Source organism: Manis pentadactyla, chromosome 14 (assembly GCF_030020395.1).
Source record: "Manis pentadactyla isolate mManPen7 chromosome 14, mManPen7.hap1, whole genome shotgun sequence".
NCBI lineage: Eukaryota > Metazoa > Chordata > Mammalia > Pholidota > Manidae > Manis > Manis pentadactyla.
Genome location: NC_080032.1, coordinates 24,919,011 through 24,933,830, shown reverse-complemented (window position 1 = coordinate 24,933,830; position 14,820 = coordinate 24,919,011). Strand labels below are relative to the sequence as shown.

Sequence of the window (14,820 nt, the reverse complement as noted above, 5' to 3'; positions counted from 1 at the left end):
TGACCTACCAAGGAGTATGGGGCACAGTCAGCGCATCAACAGCTATCCTTGTGGGGTGCCTGGCATGTCCAGGCAAGTGAGTGTGTGACAAGCCTTCCCTGTCTCAGCAACCCCCCACCTGATGAGTGATCAGGCTCAAGAGGTTAGCATGAGCTCAAACACAGGCCTCTCTGTCCACAAGCCATACTCTGAACCAGTGTTAGACTGTCAGCACTCCTTTATAAGCCAACAAATCAGGTTTCTTTTTCCAGCCAAGGGTTGAGCTGTTAGCTAAAAACCTTCCTGATACCAAAGGCCTAGAAACCTTCATGAAATATGAAAACTATCCTGGTTAGGCACAGAACTGAGCTTCTAAGTTATTTACAGGGTACAAAAGCAATAAGCACTCAATACCAGAGCAGTGAACTGACTCAGTGGTGCCATGTTGGAGGCTAGGCCCTGTGTCAGAGCTACCAGGACCACCCCAAGGTTTGGTAACTTATAGTGAAAGGACACACAGCTCAAAAAGAAAAGGAATAAGGCATGTGATGCGAAATTAGGAGGCCAGGCTCAAGCTGGGAGGAGCTAATTCTTCCAGCATCAAACTGACATGGGCCCAGTGCTGTCACCCCAGGAGCTCTCAGGGACCCAGCACCCAGGGTTTTAAGGGTCAGTCATTAGGCACTTCTGTCTGCACACAGCAAAAACACAGACTTCCAGCAGGAAAGCAGGTGCTCAACATAAACCATGACATCTCCACAAGTACCTTAGGAAGATGATGCCTTCCTATCAGACACACAGGAGCCTCCTAAAACCCAAGCACCCAGCTTTGCACAGGCCTTTCTGAGGTAAGGGTCTCAGGCCTGAGGTGTGAGCTGCACATTTTTTGTGATTCTTCAAGGAGAGGCAATTTACACACAACAAGGAGACAAAATGCAGAGTGCCAAATAAAGGCAGCACCTCTCAAAGGCCACCTCCATAAAAGGATAAACTCAAACAAGTCTGCTCACCAAAGCCATGTCTAATCTGGGCTCTGGGTGAAGACAGCCCCCCCAGCACCCGCCACCATGGGGAGGTCCATCTACAGGTCTGTGGTTCATATTACACTCACCACTGGGTCTGGGAACCCTGCAGCCAAGAAGCAGGTAAGAAGACACCCAGGCCGGCATCACTTCTATGGAACCAAGTAGAAACATAAAACTATCCAACAGCCCTCTCAGTTGGCTGCATGAATGGGGTTCCCTGTTTAAGAGGAATGCATGTTCCACATTCACAGCATGTAGAAAGAAACAAAAGAAACACCTGCCATGGCTGGGAGCAGACACAGGGAGGAGATCCCTGAGAACCTGATAGAACAAACCTCCTGGAGTACACGTGCTAAAATGAGTGTAATTAAAAATACTAAAGACTAATCAGATTAGAGATGGTGGAATAGGGAGGCAAGATGGAAAACTCCTACCAAAAAGACACAAAAGAGGAAAACACAGCAAATGCACCTAGACCTGAAAACAACCTGAAGACTGCAGAACAGACCCCCTGCACCTGAGGAAGGAGAGAGGACCATATAGGAAAGGGTGAGGCGGCAAAGCCAAGACTGAATGGGACCCAAGCCCTCCCCAACACCATCCTACAGGTGGGAGAAAGACAAATGGAGCCAGGAGGGGGTAGGAGCCCAGGAGCATGACACACCTGGCCCTTGGGATCTTCTCTGGAAGCAAATGCCCACATTGCATTGAGTTCTGGTGATTATTGGGCTGGACACCAGGGGCAGGTGGAACACTCTGGGAGGCTGAGACTCCAGCCAGTGTGGAGGGCAGGTACACTCCACCAGTCCAGAGACCCAAAGCAGAGGTGGCACTTTTAAAAACTTTCAGCAATGGGAGGGTAAGAGAGGTTACGAGGACTGGACAGAACTCAGGACAAAGGGCAGGTGGAGGATACCTCCCCAGCCCTTCCTCAGCCCAACAGGTCAGGAACTCTGGGGAGCTCCTGACGCTCCATCACCCTTACTGGCAACACAGCCCCAGGACACCTCCCTGCACATTCTGTCAGGAACCAACCCACTTGGCCCAGCAGCAGCATCAGACTTTACTGCCTGGCAGGTGGAGGGAGACTCTCCCAGCTTGCTTGGCTCCATTTCAGCCCAACCACAGAGGTGCCTGGAGGAGACAGCCCCAAGAGCTCCTTCCTCCCTGTGGGTGTCTAAATCCAGTGCTGTGCATCTGGCTGGGGAACACCTGCCCACCCACCTGATTAACCCATTGCTGTAAGCAGGGCAGAGGGCAGCCCAGCCCACAGTGAGCTCAATAGAGACTCCTGAGCTGATCGCAAAAGCAGCAGCTCAAGCAAACTGCCTGCCCAGACTGAGACCAGTACAGACACCAGACAAAGGTGCGCCCCACCCATGGCATGCCAACAACTGGGGATCCTGCAAAATAGAACCAGGATCTAGAGAGTAAAGAATCTTGAACTTCTGGGCACCATAGCACACCTTCTTCATAAAGCTATTACTCTTTATATGAAAAAGCATAGCAGAGACATCTAATACAAAGGAGGAAACACAGAATCCCTGACAACATGAGCAGGTGAGGAATTTGATCCAATCAAAACTACAAGACAGAACCCCAGAATGAAGGCTAAATGAAACAGAACACCAATCTTCTTGATAAAAATTTCAGTTTGAAAGTCATTAACATGCTAACAGATTTACAGAAAAATATTCAAGATCTCGGTAGGACCTTCAACAATGATATAGAAAAACTGCAAAAGAGCCACTCAGAGCTGAAGAACACAGTATCGGAAATGAAACATACAATGGAGGAATTTAAAAGTAGATTAGATCATGTAGAGACATGAAATGAATTATAAAAAAGGAAAATAAAGAGCTGATGAACAGAGAAAAAAGGATCTCTAGGAATGAAAGAATCAGAGAGCTATGTGACCAATCCTAACAAAACAATATTTGCATAATAATGGTACCAGAAGGAAAAGAGAGAGAGAAAGGGATAGAAAGTATATTTAAGGAAATAATTATTAAAAACTTCCCCAATCTGGGGAAGGAAATACTCAGGTCATGGAGCACAGAGATCCCATAACAAAAGAAACCCCAGCAAGACAACACCAAGACATATAATTAAAATGGCAAATATCAAGCAAGGATAAGGAGAGAGGGTTGAAAGCAGCCAGCAAGAGAAAAAAGATTACTTATAAAGGAAATCCCATCAGGCTATCAGCAGACTTCTCAACAGAAACTCTTCAGACCAGAAGGGAGCAGCATGATATATTTAATACAGTGAAACAGAAGGACCTTGCAACCAAAAATCCTCTACCTGGCAAGATTATCATTTAAATTTGAAGCAAGGTGCTCCTCTCTCTGAGGTCGTCCGCACTTTCTGAGTGTGAAACTTTAACTTTTCCCAACCTTTCAGGGTGCTCTTCTCTCTCTGAGGTCGCCTGCACTAAATAACTTTAAATAAAACTTTTACTCTGCTTCAAAAACAAACAAACAAACAAAATTGAAGCAAGGATTAAACAATTTCCAGATAAAAAAAGTTGAAGAAATTCACCACCACTAAGCCAGATTTACATACGTTAAAGAGATCACTGTAGATGGAAATGACCATAAGGCTAAATAGCTTTCACCACTGAAAATAAACCCACAGTATAGACCAACTAATTACCAAACAAGCATAAAATTAAAACACAGCAAAAGAAGCAAAATCAACTATACACAAAATCAGTCAAGGGATACACAAAAAGTGCAGATTATGACATCTAATAGAAAAAAATGTGGAGGAAGAAGGAGAAAAAAAACCTTTAGATTGTGTTTGAAATAGAGTAATCAGCAATTTAAGATAGACTATTATATAATAAAGAAGCTATCCTTGAACCTTTGGTAACCACAAAACTAAAGCCTACAATAAACACACACACCCAAAATAAATATTTAACAAGACAAATCCAATTACAACACTAAGAAAACCATCAATAACAAGAGAAGAGTATATAACAGGAAGAAAGGAACATAGAGGAGATATAAAAAAACAACAGAAAACAATTAAGAAAATGGCAGTAAGTACATATCTATCAATAATACCTTAAATGTAAATGGACTGAATGCACCAATCAAAACACATACACAGAGTGGCAGAATGAATAAGGAAACAAGACCCATCTATATGTTGCCTACAAGAGACTCCTTTCAGACCTAAAGACATACACAGACTAAAAGTGAAGGGATGGAAAAAGGTATTACATGCAAATAATAGGGAGAAAAAGGCAGGAGTAGCAGTACTTATATTGGACAACATTGATTTCAAAACAAAGAAAGTAACAAAACAAAGGATATTATGTAATGATAAAGGGATCAGTCCAACAAGAGTATATAACCATTATAAATATCTATGCACCCAACATAGGAGCACCTATACATGTAAAACAAATACAAACAGAATTAAAGGAAACAGACTGCAACACGTTCATTTTAGGAGATTTTAACACACCATTCACATCATTAGAGAGATCAACCGGACAGAAAAAAAATAAGGAAACAGAGGCACTGAACAATACATTAGCTCAAATGGGCTTAAATACCTATAGAACACTCCACCCAAAAGCAGCAGGATACACATTTTTCTCAACTGTACATGGAATGGTCTCCAGAACAGATCACATACTAGGCTATAAGAAGAGCCTCAATAAACTAAAAAAGACTGAAATTGTATCTAGCAGTTTCTCAGAGCACAATGGTTTGAAACTAGAAATACATTACACAAAGAAAACAAAAAAGCCAAGCCCTGGCCACTGCCAGCCATTGCCTCCCACCAGCTGTCTACACCACTGCCAGATGATGGATCAGAACAAAAGGTGAAGCTGTTGCCCTTTGTTCAAGGGTCCCAGGCTGCACTTAGAAAGTACCTTCAGGGCCTGGGAGAAGCTAAGACCTGCCATCCAGAGCTCCCTCCTGAGCTTGCTGAGGCGCGTCTGGAGCCCCTCTGATGAGCACACCTCTGCCTCCATCCTCATTCATTTCATTGTTTTAGACTTTGAAAGTATCACCTTTGTTCCTTTTAAGGAGTTCCTTAACTCATATTTGTTATTCAGTCTAGACTCTCTTCTTCCCAGGTTGGTTCACTGAAAAGTCCCCAAAGTATATGATAGCTGTTGCTGGTATCAGCTACATAGCACTTTACAATTTGCAGAGAAACTGCAGTCTTATTTGAATTTTGCCCAGTAATCTGCTACAAGATGTTTCTTGAAATCAATCCTAAACCTGGTAAAAAAAACAAACAAAACACTCCAAACCACTAGTCACTCAATATGCTGCAGCACAAGGAGTGCCTGACAGTGACCTGAGATGTGCCACATACAGGCAACAGCACAGCACAGTGGGAAGTCACATAGTACCCAGTAAATGGTGCTTTCTAACCATTATTTGATAGATTTCAGAGTCAGGAATTTCTACTCTGTCATTTGTAGGAACTTATCTCATTATTTTAAAAATTTCCTTAGTTATTCATGAATCCCAGAGTGGAGTCCCACATCCGGCCTTTCTCTGTCCCACAGCAGCTACCACTGCGTTCCAAGACCCAGCTCAAGAGACCACTGTCTCCTCTATGAAATTCCCCACCTCGCTAAGTCAGGTCATTCACTGTGACCACAACACATCCAGTTCCATTAGACCAGACCAAAAATGACCCTGTGTTATCGTTTCAGAGCCCAAGTACCAGCTCACAGTAGATGCATAATGAACACACTACTGAAATAAGCTAGTCCACAGGCAGACCCCCACTTAGTGTTACCTCTTGGAAGTTGGTGACCTGCTCCATGGGCACCTTCTCCTCCTCCTCAATGGCATGATGCATCGTCTTCTCTACCCGCTGCAGCAGGAAGTTGAAGGCAGCAGGATTCTAGCACAAACAACCAAGAAGACAGGGGTGAGATGGGAAACCACCTTCACACCAACCAGCCTACTTCAGGTGGGATGCTGAAGAAAATGCTCTGGAAGGAGCCAAGCACTTGGCCCTGCAGCACCCAAGAAAAGGGCAGCCCAGAGAGAGGACACCAGAAAAGAGCCCGCAGGGTGGGAAGGAAGGAGCAAGGGCTTTACATCAGCCCCTGAGGCCTGAGTCCCACCATAGCACTTGGAGGAAAGAGACACGAGCCTCAGGAAGCAGGCAGGGGCGCACCATCCTGAAGCGGCAGGGGATGTCGCTGCGGAACACGCCTGATTCGAGGGCCTCCACGTGGCCACCCACATAGGTCTCGGCATCCAGCACATGGCCGTCATCCGTCAGCTTGTTGAACTCCTGCTCTTGCTTATTGGGGAAGATGATGTTGGCGTGGAAGGCCTGCACCATCAGCAAGGCCTCACACAGTGTTCCGGAGCCCTTCCGCAGCACCTGTGGGAACATAAGGCTTCAAGACAAATACCAAGCTCCACAGCCGTGCAGCATTGGCTGCCTGCCACCATGTAGCAAGCCGAGAATGATGTTGGGGCAAAAGGGCACTGACCTCATCAGGCTCCATGGGGATGATGGTGCAGAGGGCAAATATAAAGGGGTGGACATACTTCATGTACAGGTAGTAGGTGGCCACCGCGTCTGACACAGAGTATGTTGCCAGAATCTGGGGAGAGAACATCAGAGTAAGGGAATGAGGAGCCAAGGGCGTGCACGGGAGAAGCAGGTAAACTCAGTGAGGTGGCACACGTGCCTGAGGCTGCTCGGTGGCCATCCGGCACATATCCTCAGGATCCAGCTCCACAGGATCATAGCCCAGTTTGGATTTGGCAGCTGCCTTGAGGTTGTGACTGCCCACTGGAAGGTAACTGTCCCTCTTCACCCACCTGGGAATGAGAATGAGAGCAGAGGTAATTCTGAAACGAAGCTCAGGAACCCATAAGAGGCGACAAAGCTGGCCTTGCCACATGGAGTCCTGACAAGGACCCAGCAATCTCCAAGCCCCACATGGTGAACCGTTCATCCTGATCTAGTTAATTTCATCAACCTACCCACAAACAAGGAGATGCCAGAGCCAGTCCTTTGAGCCCTGTGGCCTCCTCTCTCTCCCTCACAAAGAAATACAAAGGTGAGCAGGCAGGAACCCACACCCTCCAGCCTCCTCCAGGCCCCTCCACAGCTTGTCCTGTCAGAGCGTCATGGTCTGCTCTGCTTTCTGAGCCCCTAGTTCCTGTTGTTAAACTCCCCTCCTCTCCTTACATGATCCTTTCAGTGTGGAAGCACTCAAGGCCCCACATTCCCCTCAAACCTGTGCCTGCCTCCACTACCTCCCAACTCATCCTTGATTGACACCATGTCTTCCTGGGTTGTAGACACCTGCTGTCCACATCGAGTCTTACCTCCCTCAGCCTATGCACTGCTGGCCACCCCATGTCCCCCAGAAATGCCCTGCTGTGGCCTCCCCATATTCCTCCTCCCCCACCTCTTCTTCCCTCCCCAGTACAGTTCTTGCCAGCCCATGTCTACATCATTAAGCCCTCTCCATTTGTGGGGTTCCCAGGCCTGCTGTTTGGAACCTCAACTCCACCCTATTCCCCCAGGAAGTCACCCCAAAACCTGAGAACCAGTGTTCCCCATGCCGCATGTGCCCTTGCTCCCAAACCCATGCAGCCCCAGGTCCACACCCTCTTCACTCTCATTCGCATTGCAACCTGGCCTGCCCCCTCCAACGCACACACCATATGCCAGGGCTAAGAAGAAGGGGATCAAACTTCAGATGCATCAATGGCTCCCCATTGAGGGTCAAGATAAAACCCACCTCTCCACAGGACACAGGAAGCCTATGAGACCACCCCCAGCCTTCCCTGCCAGCACTCTGGGCACCTCACGTGCTCTCAGCCTGAATACCCCAGCTGGTATGGACACCACGCTCATCCTTTGGGAGGAAGCCAGGCTCTGCATCCCGACCTCGTGGGGAAGTCCAGGCCTCTCCAGGAACTCGTGCAGCACCAAACCTCAGTGACCAGGCCTTTCCTTCCAGTCTGCCTTCCATTCCCCAAAGGCAAACACTCAAGATGCCTGGTAACTCAATGAATGATGAACAGATGATGAAAGGCAGCATGTCCCTGGACCAGCCAAAGCCGGCAGCTGCTTTCCTCTCAGGTGATGAGAGCTGCTTCTCAGAACCACCTTGCTCCCTCCAGAGGGTGTGGACAGGACCAGGTGATCAAGAAGGGAGCTGTGAGACACAGTAGTGAGACACCAGGTATGCTGCAGGGCCCACCTGAGACAGTCCATGTGGATGCACTGGGCTGCCTTATACTCCCCCTGGCTGTCCTTCTGGAATCCTATCTCCTGGTACATGCTCAGTCCATGGACTGCAGCTCTGGCCTCCACAAAAGGCCTGGGGACAAGAGGACAGATGAGCACATGGGCAGTCAGACATTAATTCCCACAGATGGGGAACCAAGAACTCCTCACACCCATCTCCCTTTATGCCACTTGTGCCACCAAGTGCGCTGCTCCTCTTCCCACGCATCCCAAACACTCTCTCCCACCTTAGCCACTTCTCAGTGGACAGTTCAGTAGCACTGAGCGTAGTCACACTACCATGCAATGTCCATTCCCAAACACTTTTTAGTTACTCACAGGTTCATTAGACTCACCAGTCAAAGAAGTCCCCATTGTAGGTGACCATGATGGTGGGTTTAGTCTCCTGGACATGCTCAAACCATCTCTGGATTAGATGAACCTGAATTCAACCAATCATGACACTCAGGGAGTTGCCTTTTCCCTTCTTCAAGCTATTTCCAACCACTTCTCCCAAAGTTCAGGAAAATCAACCTTGAATCAGCCCTTTATTTCCAACCCCCCACCCATGTCTCCACATGGATGAGGACCACACCAGTAAAACTGGGTCCAGCAAGCTGCTGCTCTGATTCAAAGAAAGCCAAGGCCTTAAAGGTCAATGTCCTCTTCCCACTTCACTCTAAATTTCAGGCAGCTTCCAAGGAACAGCTCTTTACCTCATCAGGTTCATTGAAGACACAGAAGCGTCCTTCATATTCTGGCTTGGGGGTGAACTCAAAATCTTCAATATCTTCTGAAACAATCTCCCTGTTGGTGATGAGGTAGCCCTAGGAAGTTCATTACCAATAGCATTAGAGACACAAAGCTGCAGACACACCTCTCGACACTCAGTCTAGAAACTCTTACCACAAAAATCTCTGCAGCAACTTAAAGGTGCCCTAGCATTGCCAAGAGGAGATACACTACCTAAACTCGAATGTCTCAGATTTCTATTGGTGTCAAGAGCACAGCTGGGTGTCAGAAGACTTGTTCAATTTGTGACTCTACTCCCTCACTGTTCACTCAAAAAATACTAAACCACAGAGCAGACACTGTTCTGTTCCCAGGGAGCTCACAACCCAGAAGGCACTACTCACCTGACCGTCAATCATATAGGAAATCATCATAATCTGGTCAGTCTCAGCATCAGGAAATTTGAGGGGCAGCTTGGTCGTCTCAATGTCAAATGCCAAAACCACAGGGTCCTGGAGACACAAAATGAAGCACTGAGTTGGCCACAAACCAAGCCAAGCTCTAGAGATCCCAGATCTAGAGATCTCTTGACACCCATCACCACCACCTCCAGCACTGAAAACAAGAGCTGCCACAGGAAAAGATTCCAAAAGAAGTGGGTCACGCACCTCGGGGCTGACTGACCTACACCAAGAACACCGTAACTCCCTGATGGCATGGAGATTTAGACATGAAAGAAAAGGCTAGAGCAACCGATCATAGGACAAGCCTGTAATTACAAGAACACCCAAGTCTCAAAGCTCTCTAAAATGCACTCCCTAGTTATGACCTTTACAACAACCCTGACGGGAGACTGCAGTACAGAGCCAACCTCTTCACTCTGGAATGAGAGAATAGAGTACAGACTTTCCCATGAACACAAAGCTGTCCCTGAACCAAGGCCCTTCAGTTATGAACCCATTGTTCCCACCACTTCATTATCAACAACCCAAAAGGAAGTCAGAGCTTTCCCTCAAATATTCTCATCCAGCCTAGGTCAAATACTAATTTCACATGGTGATGCAGAGATGCAAAGGGAAACTATACTCTCAGGTCAGAAACTCCGATTCTTTTAAGAAAGTACTTGAGGAAAAAGAAGCAAACAAATCTTTGAATCAAACACACCTTTCAGCACTGAATCAGAGTGCGAGAAACAAGTGGAAAATTCAGGATGGAGGACAAGAAAGCTGTACTTACAGGTCGTTCCACAAGGTCATCTCGGCGGGTGACTTCCACTGGAAAGGCATTTCCTCGGTATCTGACGTTGTACCAGTGAGCCTGTAGGACATGCAGTGGATTAGCAAAAGAGCTCTATGTCCATCCAGGGAAGCATATTTCTCTCTAGATTTATCCTTCAGTTACCACTCCTGGGCTGGTAGGAACTGCCCATGAGTGAAGGCCCACTCACCACATGGATCTTCAGGTCAATGGAGAGACGGATGTGGTAGGGAACATCATACTCTCTCATGTCCACAATGTTGTCCAGTTGGTCTGCAATCTTCTTGGACATTTCCTCTTCATCAATAATCACACTGCTCCCTTGCAGAACACTGCAGCATAGAGAGCAGCTTACTCAACTAAACTCAGCTAGGTGGGGCCCAGGGGAAGACCAGACTCCACATGGAATAAACACAAAAAAGTAAACAGAGGAGTTTGAGATGACCAAGACAGGCCCTCTTAAGGAATGACCTTGGATGACCCTTCCAGCCCAGCAGCAGGCCAGATACAAGGAAATTCAGTGTATAGTTAGGATGTATGTATTTTATAGGATGTAAGTTACCCAAGTGAAAAAACAAAGAGAGGAAACACTTTCTGTTACTTGAAAGGCCTGTCGACCAGTGACACCTACTCTTGCCAAGCTTGTTTCTTCATGAAAGCAAGGATGACAGAAACAGGCCTACCCTGCAGAAGTCATAAAGTTCTCGGCAAGTGAAGTCAATGATAAAGGGTTAACTATTTCTGCATCAAAGTTACTTATCACATCCAAGTGGGAAACCATTAGCACTAGAACATTTACTCCAAGCTTCCAAATGCTGAATGGATCACCACCAATTAAAAAAAAAAAAAAGATAATGAGTTTTAGGGCCTCTGGTGACTCAGTCTCTGTTACACCTTACAATATCCTGAAAAGTAACTTATAGGCCACTGCGAAGGGGGTAGTGGTGCAGAAATGTACAAGGTCTCAAACTGATCTTTTGTCAAAGGGTATGATTAGTTCTTCTGAAGTTATCATAACTTTAAAGGAGCTAAGATTTTTCTCTTTAATCTCTTACCGTATTTCCTACTGCTTTGATGTCCAAACATTTGATGAACAATGTCTGATGTCCTACATTTAAGGTTTCCTACATAATACCCAAGGTACTCTGGAGAAAATGTGCTATGTAAATCTAGGTATTTAATTTGTAGACATCTTAACACTTGCCATAAATCATAAAAAGACTGTGTTCAGGTGGTAGGATTAAGAATCCAAAATTTCTTTACTGTCACAGCAACTCAATTTTGGAGTCATAAATCCACCCCCTATGTAAGAAAAGACAGACAGCTAAAATACAACCTGGTAAGCCACCATTTATTTAACACAAACGAAGCATATAAGAAAGTCTACCTAATTGTTCAAAAGCATTTCCACATCAAACAAAGCTGATCAGTGAATAGCTTTATTGCTAAGTTTCCCTGTCTCCTGTGCATCTTGTCTATGTAGGAAAAATGGGAAACAGATTGGCTGCTTTGCTTACAGGAGCAAAGCTTACCTGGAGAGCATAGACGTGTAGGCGTCACTAGCACGGCCCTGCTCCCGGTTCTTCCTCACCGCAGGGGAGATCTCCTTCCTCACTCTGACAAGGTCCTCCACAGTGCTGAAGGACAGCTTAATGTAATTTCGCTTCAAACCCACTAAGTGATTTGGCTGCAGAGTGAAGAGATCATGCTCATGAGTCAAGAGAAAAAGGACTTTGCTGGGGAGAGAAAATCAGGGAAGAATGACTCAAAGGTATACATGCAAGTTGAAGAGTTAGTTGGTGACTCTAAGGCACCTAGTCCAACTGTGTGTGTGGCACCAGTGGTGCCACTGGAGTTCTGAGAGGATAGATGGACAGTTACCAAAGCCCCATACTGCCCCACAGGTGCTAAACTTGGCCTCTTCCCATCTCACCCCACATGCAGGGTGGGCTCAGCCCACCTATCATGAAGGTCTGGGTGATACTCACCAAGTCCAGATCCTCTTTAGGGATAGTCTCTACTTTAGCAATTTTACCCTGAAACTTCTTAGAGAGGAAAGATGAAACTTCTCGCTCACAACCCTAAATCAAGATCAGATGAAATGACCCTGTATTTAAAATCAATTTTCCTTCAATTTGCCTGTCTCTGGAGGCCTCTATTTCCAATTCTAAAAGCCCCGTACAAAACACGGCCCAGGTCTGTAAACCACAGACTTACTTTTCTGGTTGCAATGTAGAAATATGGCTTGTAGGGCAACGCCACCTGCCAGAGTCACCAACCCATTTGGAGGCGATGAGAAAAAAGAAAAAGGAAGAAAAGTGAAGACAGACTGTTTTGACCCGTGAGCAGCCTAGATCCAATACACCCTTGACCTCAACATCTCTTTAAGAGGCGGCTCAGTAGGAAATGAGGCCTAGAGCATACTGAAGGGGCAAGAGTCTAAGCCACATGACATGGCTCACCCTGCAGCCCTTCGTGCTAGCTTCCTAGGACACCTTAGGTGGTGGCTGGTGTGGCTCCAAGGGGCCCATGCTCCCAAAGGGCTTCAGGCTGCTGCAAGCTAGCAGCCACTTATCCCTCTCCTCAGCTGCACAGCTAAACGATCCCTCATCATTTGGGTCCAGCTATACCTCACTGCTGAGTGGGTTTTAGGTTCTTGGGATTCAGGAGCTTACCTTAAATCTGCTGCCATCATCTTGAATAAAGTAGTAATCCACTGCACTGACTAAGCGTTTATCTTCGTCTAAAATCTCAGTCTATGAGAGATCAGTCAACATGGGCAAGGTTTTATCCCCCACAGGGCACAGGAGCCCTTTCCCTCCCACTCTTGGGAAAACCTTTTTTCCACCCCTGCCAAACAGTCCTGGCCCCGATCATGACAGCCTCCAAATGGGGATTTTTCTTAATGTTCCCTTCACCTCTGAAGCTTCATTTTTACAGGAAACAAGAATGCCTGTCACCTGACTCTTCCCAGTGGCCCAATGACATTAGAGAGAAAAGCTGGAGAGCCTCTAACAACCCTACCGCCACCTGTGCCACCCAGACAGGTGGTACCACTCTTCTCAGGCAAAGGGCTGTGCCATGCCTTCCTGAGGCCCGGGTGCTTACGGGGTGCATGTTGATGAGCCAGCCTGTCCTTTCACCAGGCTCCTTAAGTCTCTCAAAACCAAACCGCAAATCCATCTTATCCGTCCACTGACTGCGCTCCAGGCGCTTGAGTGCGGAGATGGAGGATGAGGGGCCATCATCCCTGAGTGAGAGGAGGAGGATCCAGTCTTCATCCACCGGGACGCTTGCCACTCCCACAACCCTCAGTCCGCCCAGAGTAAGCCCTTCGGATGCGACATAGCAGATGCACCCCTGGAAACCTCACATTTGGCAAGAAGCTTGATAATTAGCGGGCATCGTGGGAAAACCATGACTGGGGCAGGACACTCAAAAAGCTGGTCAACCCTGTAGCCAGAACACCAGCAACAGCAATCATGGCTGGACACTGCTACCTCCTGGGCCCCGATGATGCTCAAGGCCCAGCACTGTGCTCCTGGGAGCTGCCCAGGGAGATGAACACATTCACACGTGGGCAAGGTCAAGCAGCTCACTCACTGTGGGGGATCAAAAAGCGAACAGTCCAAATAGCCAAGGGGTGACTACCCAACGTTCCATCCACCCACAGATACGTTTATCAAATTTATCCACGGGTAACAACAGCTTGGATGGTTCTCCAGGGGATTCTGCTGAGCCAGAGAGCCGACCCCCCAAACCACACACATTTTGACTCCACTGCAAAAGGGAAACTGGAGACGAGGCCGCGGGAAGGAGCGGGCAGAGGGGCCCTGTCTACACAAGGCAAGGGACCCGGTCCAAGCGTGCCGCGGACACGAAACGCGATGCGCGCGCGCGCTCACCCCCACACTCGCTTACGCACAGTGCCAATTTCCTGGCTGGGACTTGCTCTGCGTGTAGGATGCTGCCCACGGGGGCGGGTTAAGGGCCTAAGGGATTTCGGTGTACATTCCTACAACTGCACTAGAACCCACAATTATCTCTGTAAAAAGTTGTTTCCTCACTTTTTAACTTATTTTTTAAACGTTCCCAAATGCATTAATCTGTTTCTTGGTGAAATGGAATTAACGACATCGACCACTCCAAATTTCCACGCGTTATGAGAAAGCCTGCCAGCGCACTCAAAACTGCACCGCGAGGCGCCGCGGAACCGAACGGCGGCGCGAAGGCGCCTGCGACCTCACTTCAGACCGCCGCGAGCGCGGAGAGGAAGGGAGCGCCGCCCTGCGCCAACCCTACGGCCCGCCGTCGGCTACACGGCCCTTGGCCAAAGCCCAGTCCCTCCGCAGGAAGGAAGGAAGGACCCCGAGCTCCGCGCCGCCGCCCTCACCGAGTGGCCTCTCCGTCCGCGCCCTGTTCCACGCGCCGCCGCCCGCCGCCTCTCAGAACCATAGTTTCGCCACCGCCTCCGCTTCCCGGGAAGAAATTTGGCGCGCTCCACCAACTCTCGCGAGAGAAAGGAAGCGCCCTGCCACCCATCAGGAGGTTCGTCGCGCCCCGCCCCAACGAGCTCCAATCG

At 47.8% G+C, this 14,820-nt stretch overlaps 1 protein-coding gene across 2 annotated transcripts in view; it reads right to left on the bottom strand.

Annotated features, from left to right (window-relative positions):
• POLE (DNA polymerase epsilon, catalytic subunit) overlaps nucleotides 1-14,770 on the bottom strand; it is an 83,235-nt gene extending 68,465 nt beyond the window's left edge. For both annotated transcript variants that reach the window (XM_036921916.2, XM_036921917.2), the window contains exons 1-16: nucleotides 14,632-14,770; nucleotides 13,347-13,488; nucleotides 12,914-12,994; nucleotides 12,456-12,500; nucleotides 12,227-12,319; nucleotides 11,771-11,925; nucleotides 10,429-10,570; nucleotides 10,218-10,298; nucleotides 9,386-9,493; nucleotides 8,966-9,076; nucleotides 8,606-8,691; nucleotides 8,224-8,343; nucleotides 6,694-6,826; nucleotides 6,493-6,606; nucleotides 6,168-6,380; nucleotides 5,781-5,888 (exon numbers count right to left, since the gene is read on the bottom strand). In XM_036921916.2, the coding sequence (XP_036777811.2) occupies nucleotides 5,781-5,888; nucleotides 6,168-6,380; nucleotides 6,493-6,606; nucleotides 6,694-6,826; nucleotides 8,224-8,343; nucleotides 8,606-8,691; nucleotides 8,966-9,076; nucleotides 9,386-9,493; nucleotides 10,218-10,298; nucleotides 10,429-10,570; nucleotides 11,771-11,925; nucleotides 12,227-12,319; nucleotides 12,456-12,500; nucleotides 12,914-12,994; nucleotides 13,347-13,488; nucleotides 14,632-14,693 (1,794 nt within the window). In that variant the 5' untranslated portion in view covers nucleotides 14,694-14,770. The remainder of the gene's footprint in view (nucleotides 1-5,780; nucleotides 5,889-6,167; nucleotides 6,381-6,492; nucleotides 6,607-6,693; nucleotides 6,827-8,223; nucleotides 8,344-8,605; nucleotides 8,692-8,965; nucleotides 9,077-9,385; nucleotides 9,494-10,217; nucleotides 10,299-10,428; nucleotides 10,571-11,770; nucleotides 11,926-12,226; nucleotides 12,320-12,455; nucleotides 12,501-12,913; nucleotides 12,995-13,346; nucleotides 13,489-14,631) is intronic.
• Between the last annotated feature and the right edge of the window lie 50 nt (nucleotides 14,771-14,820).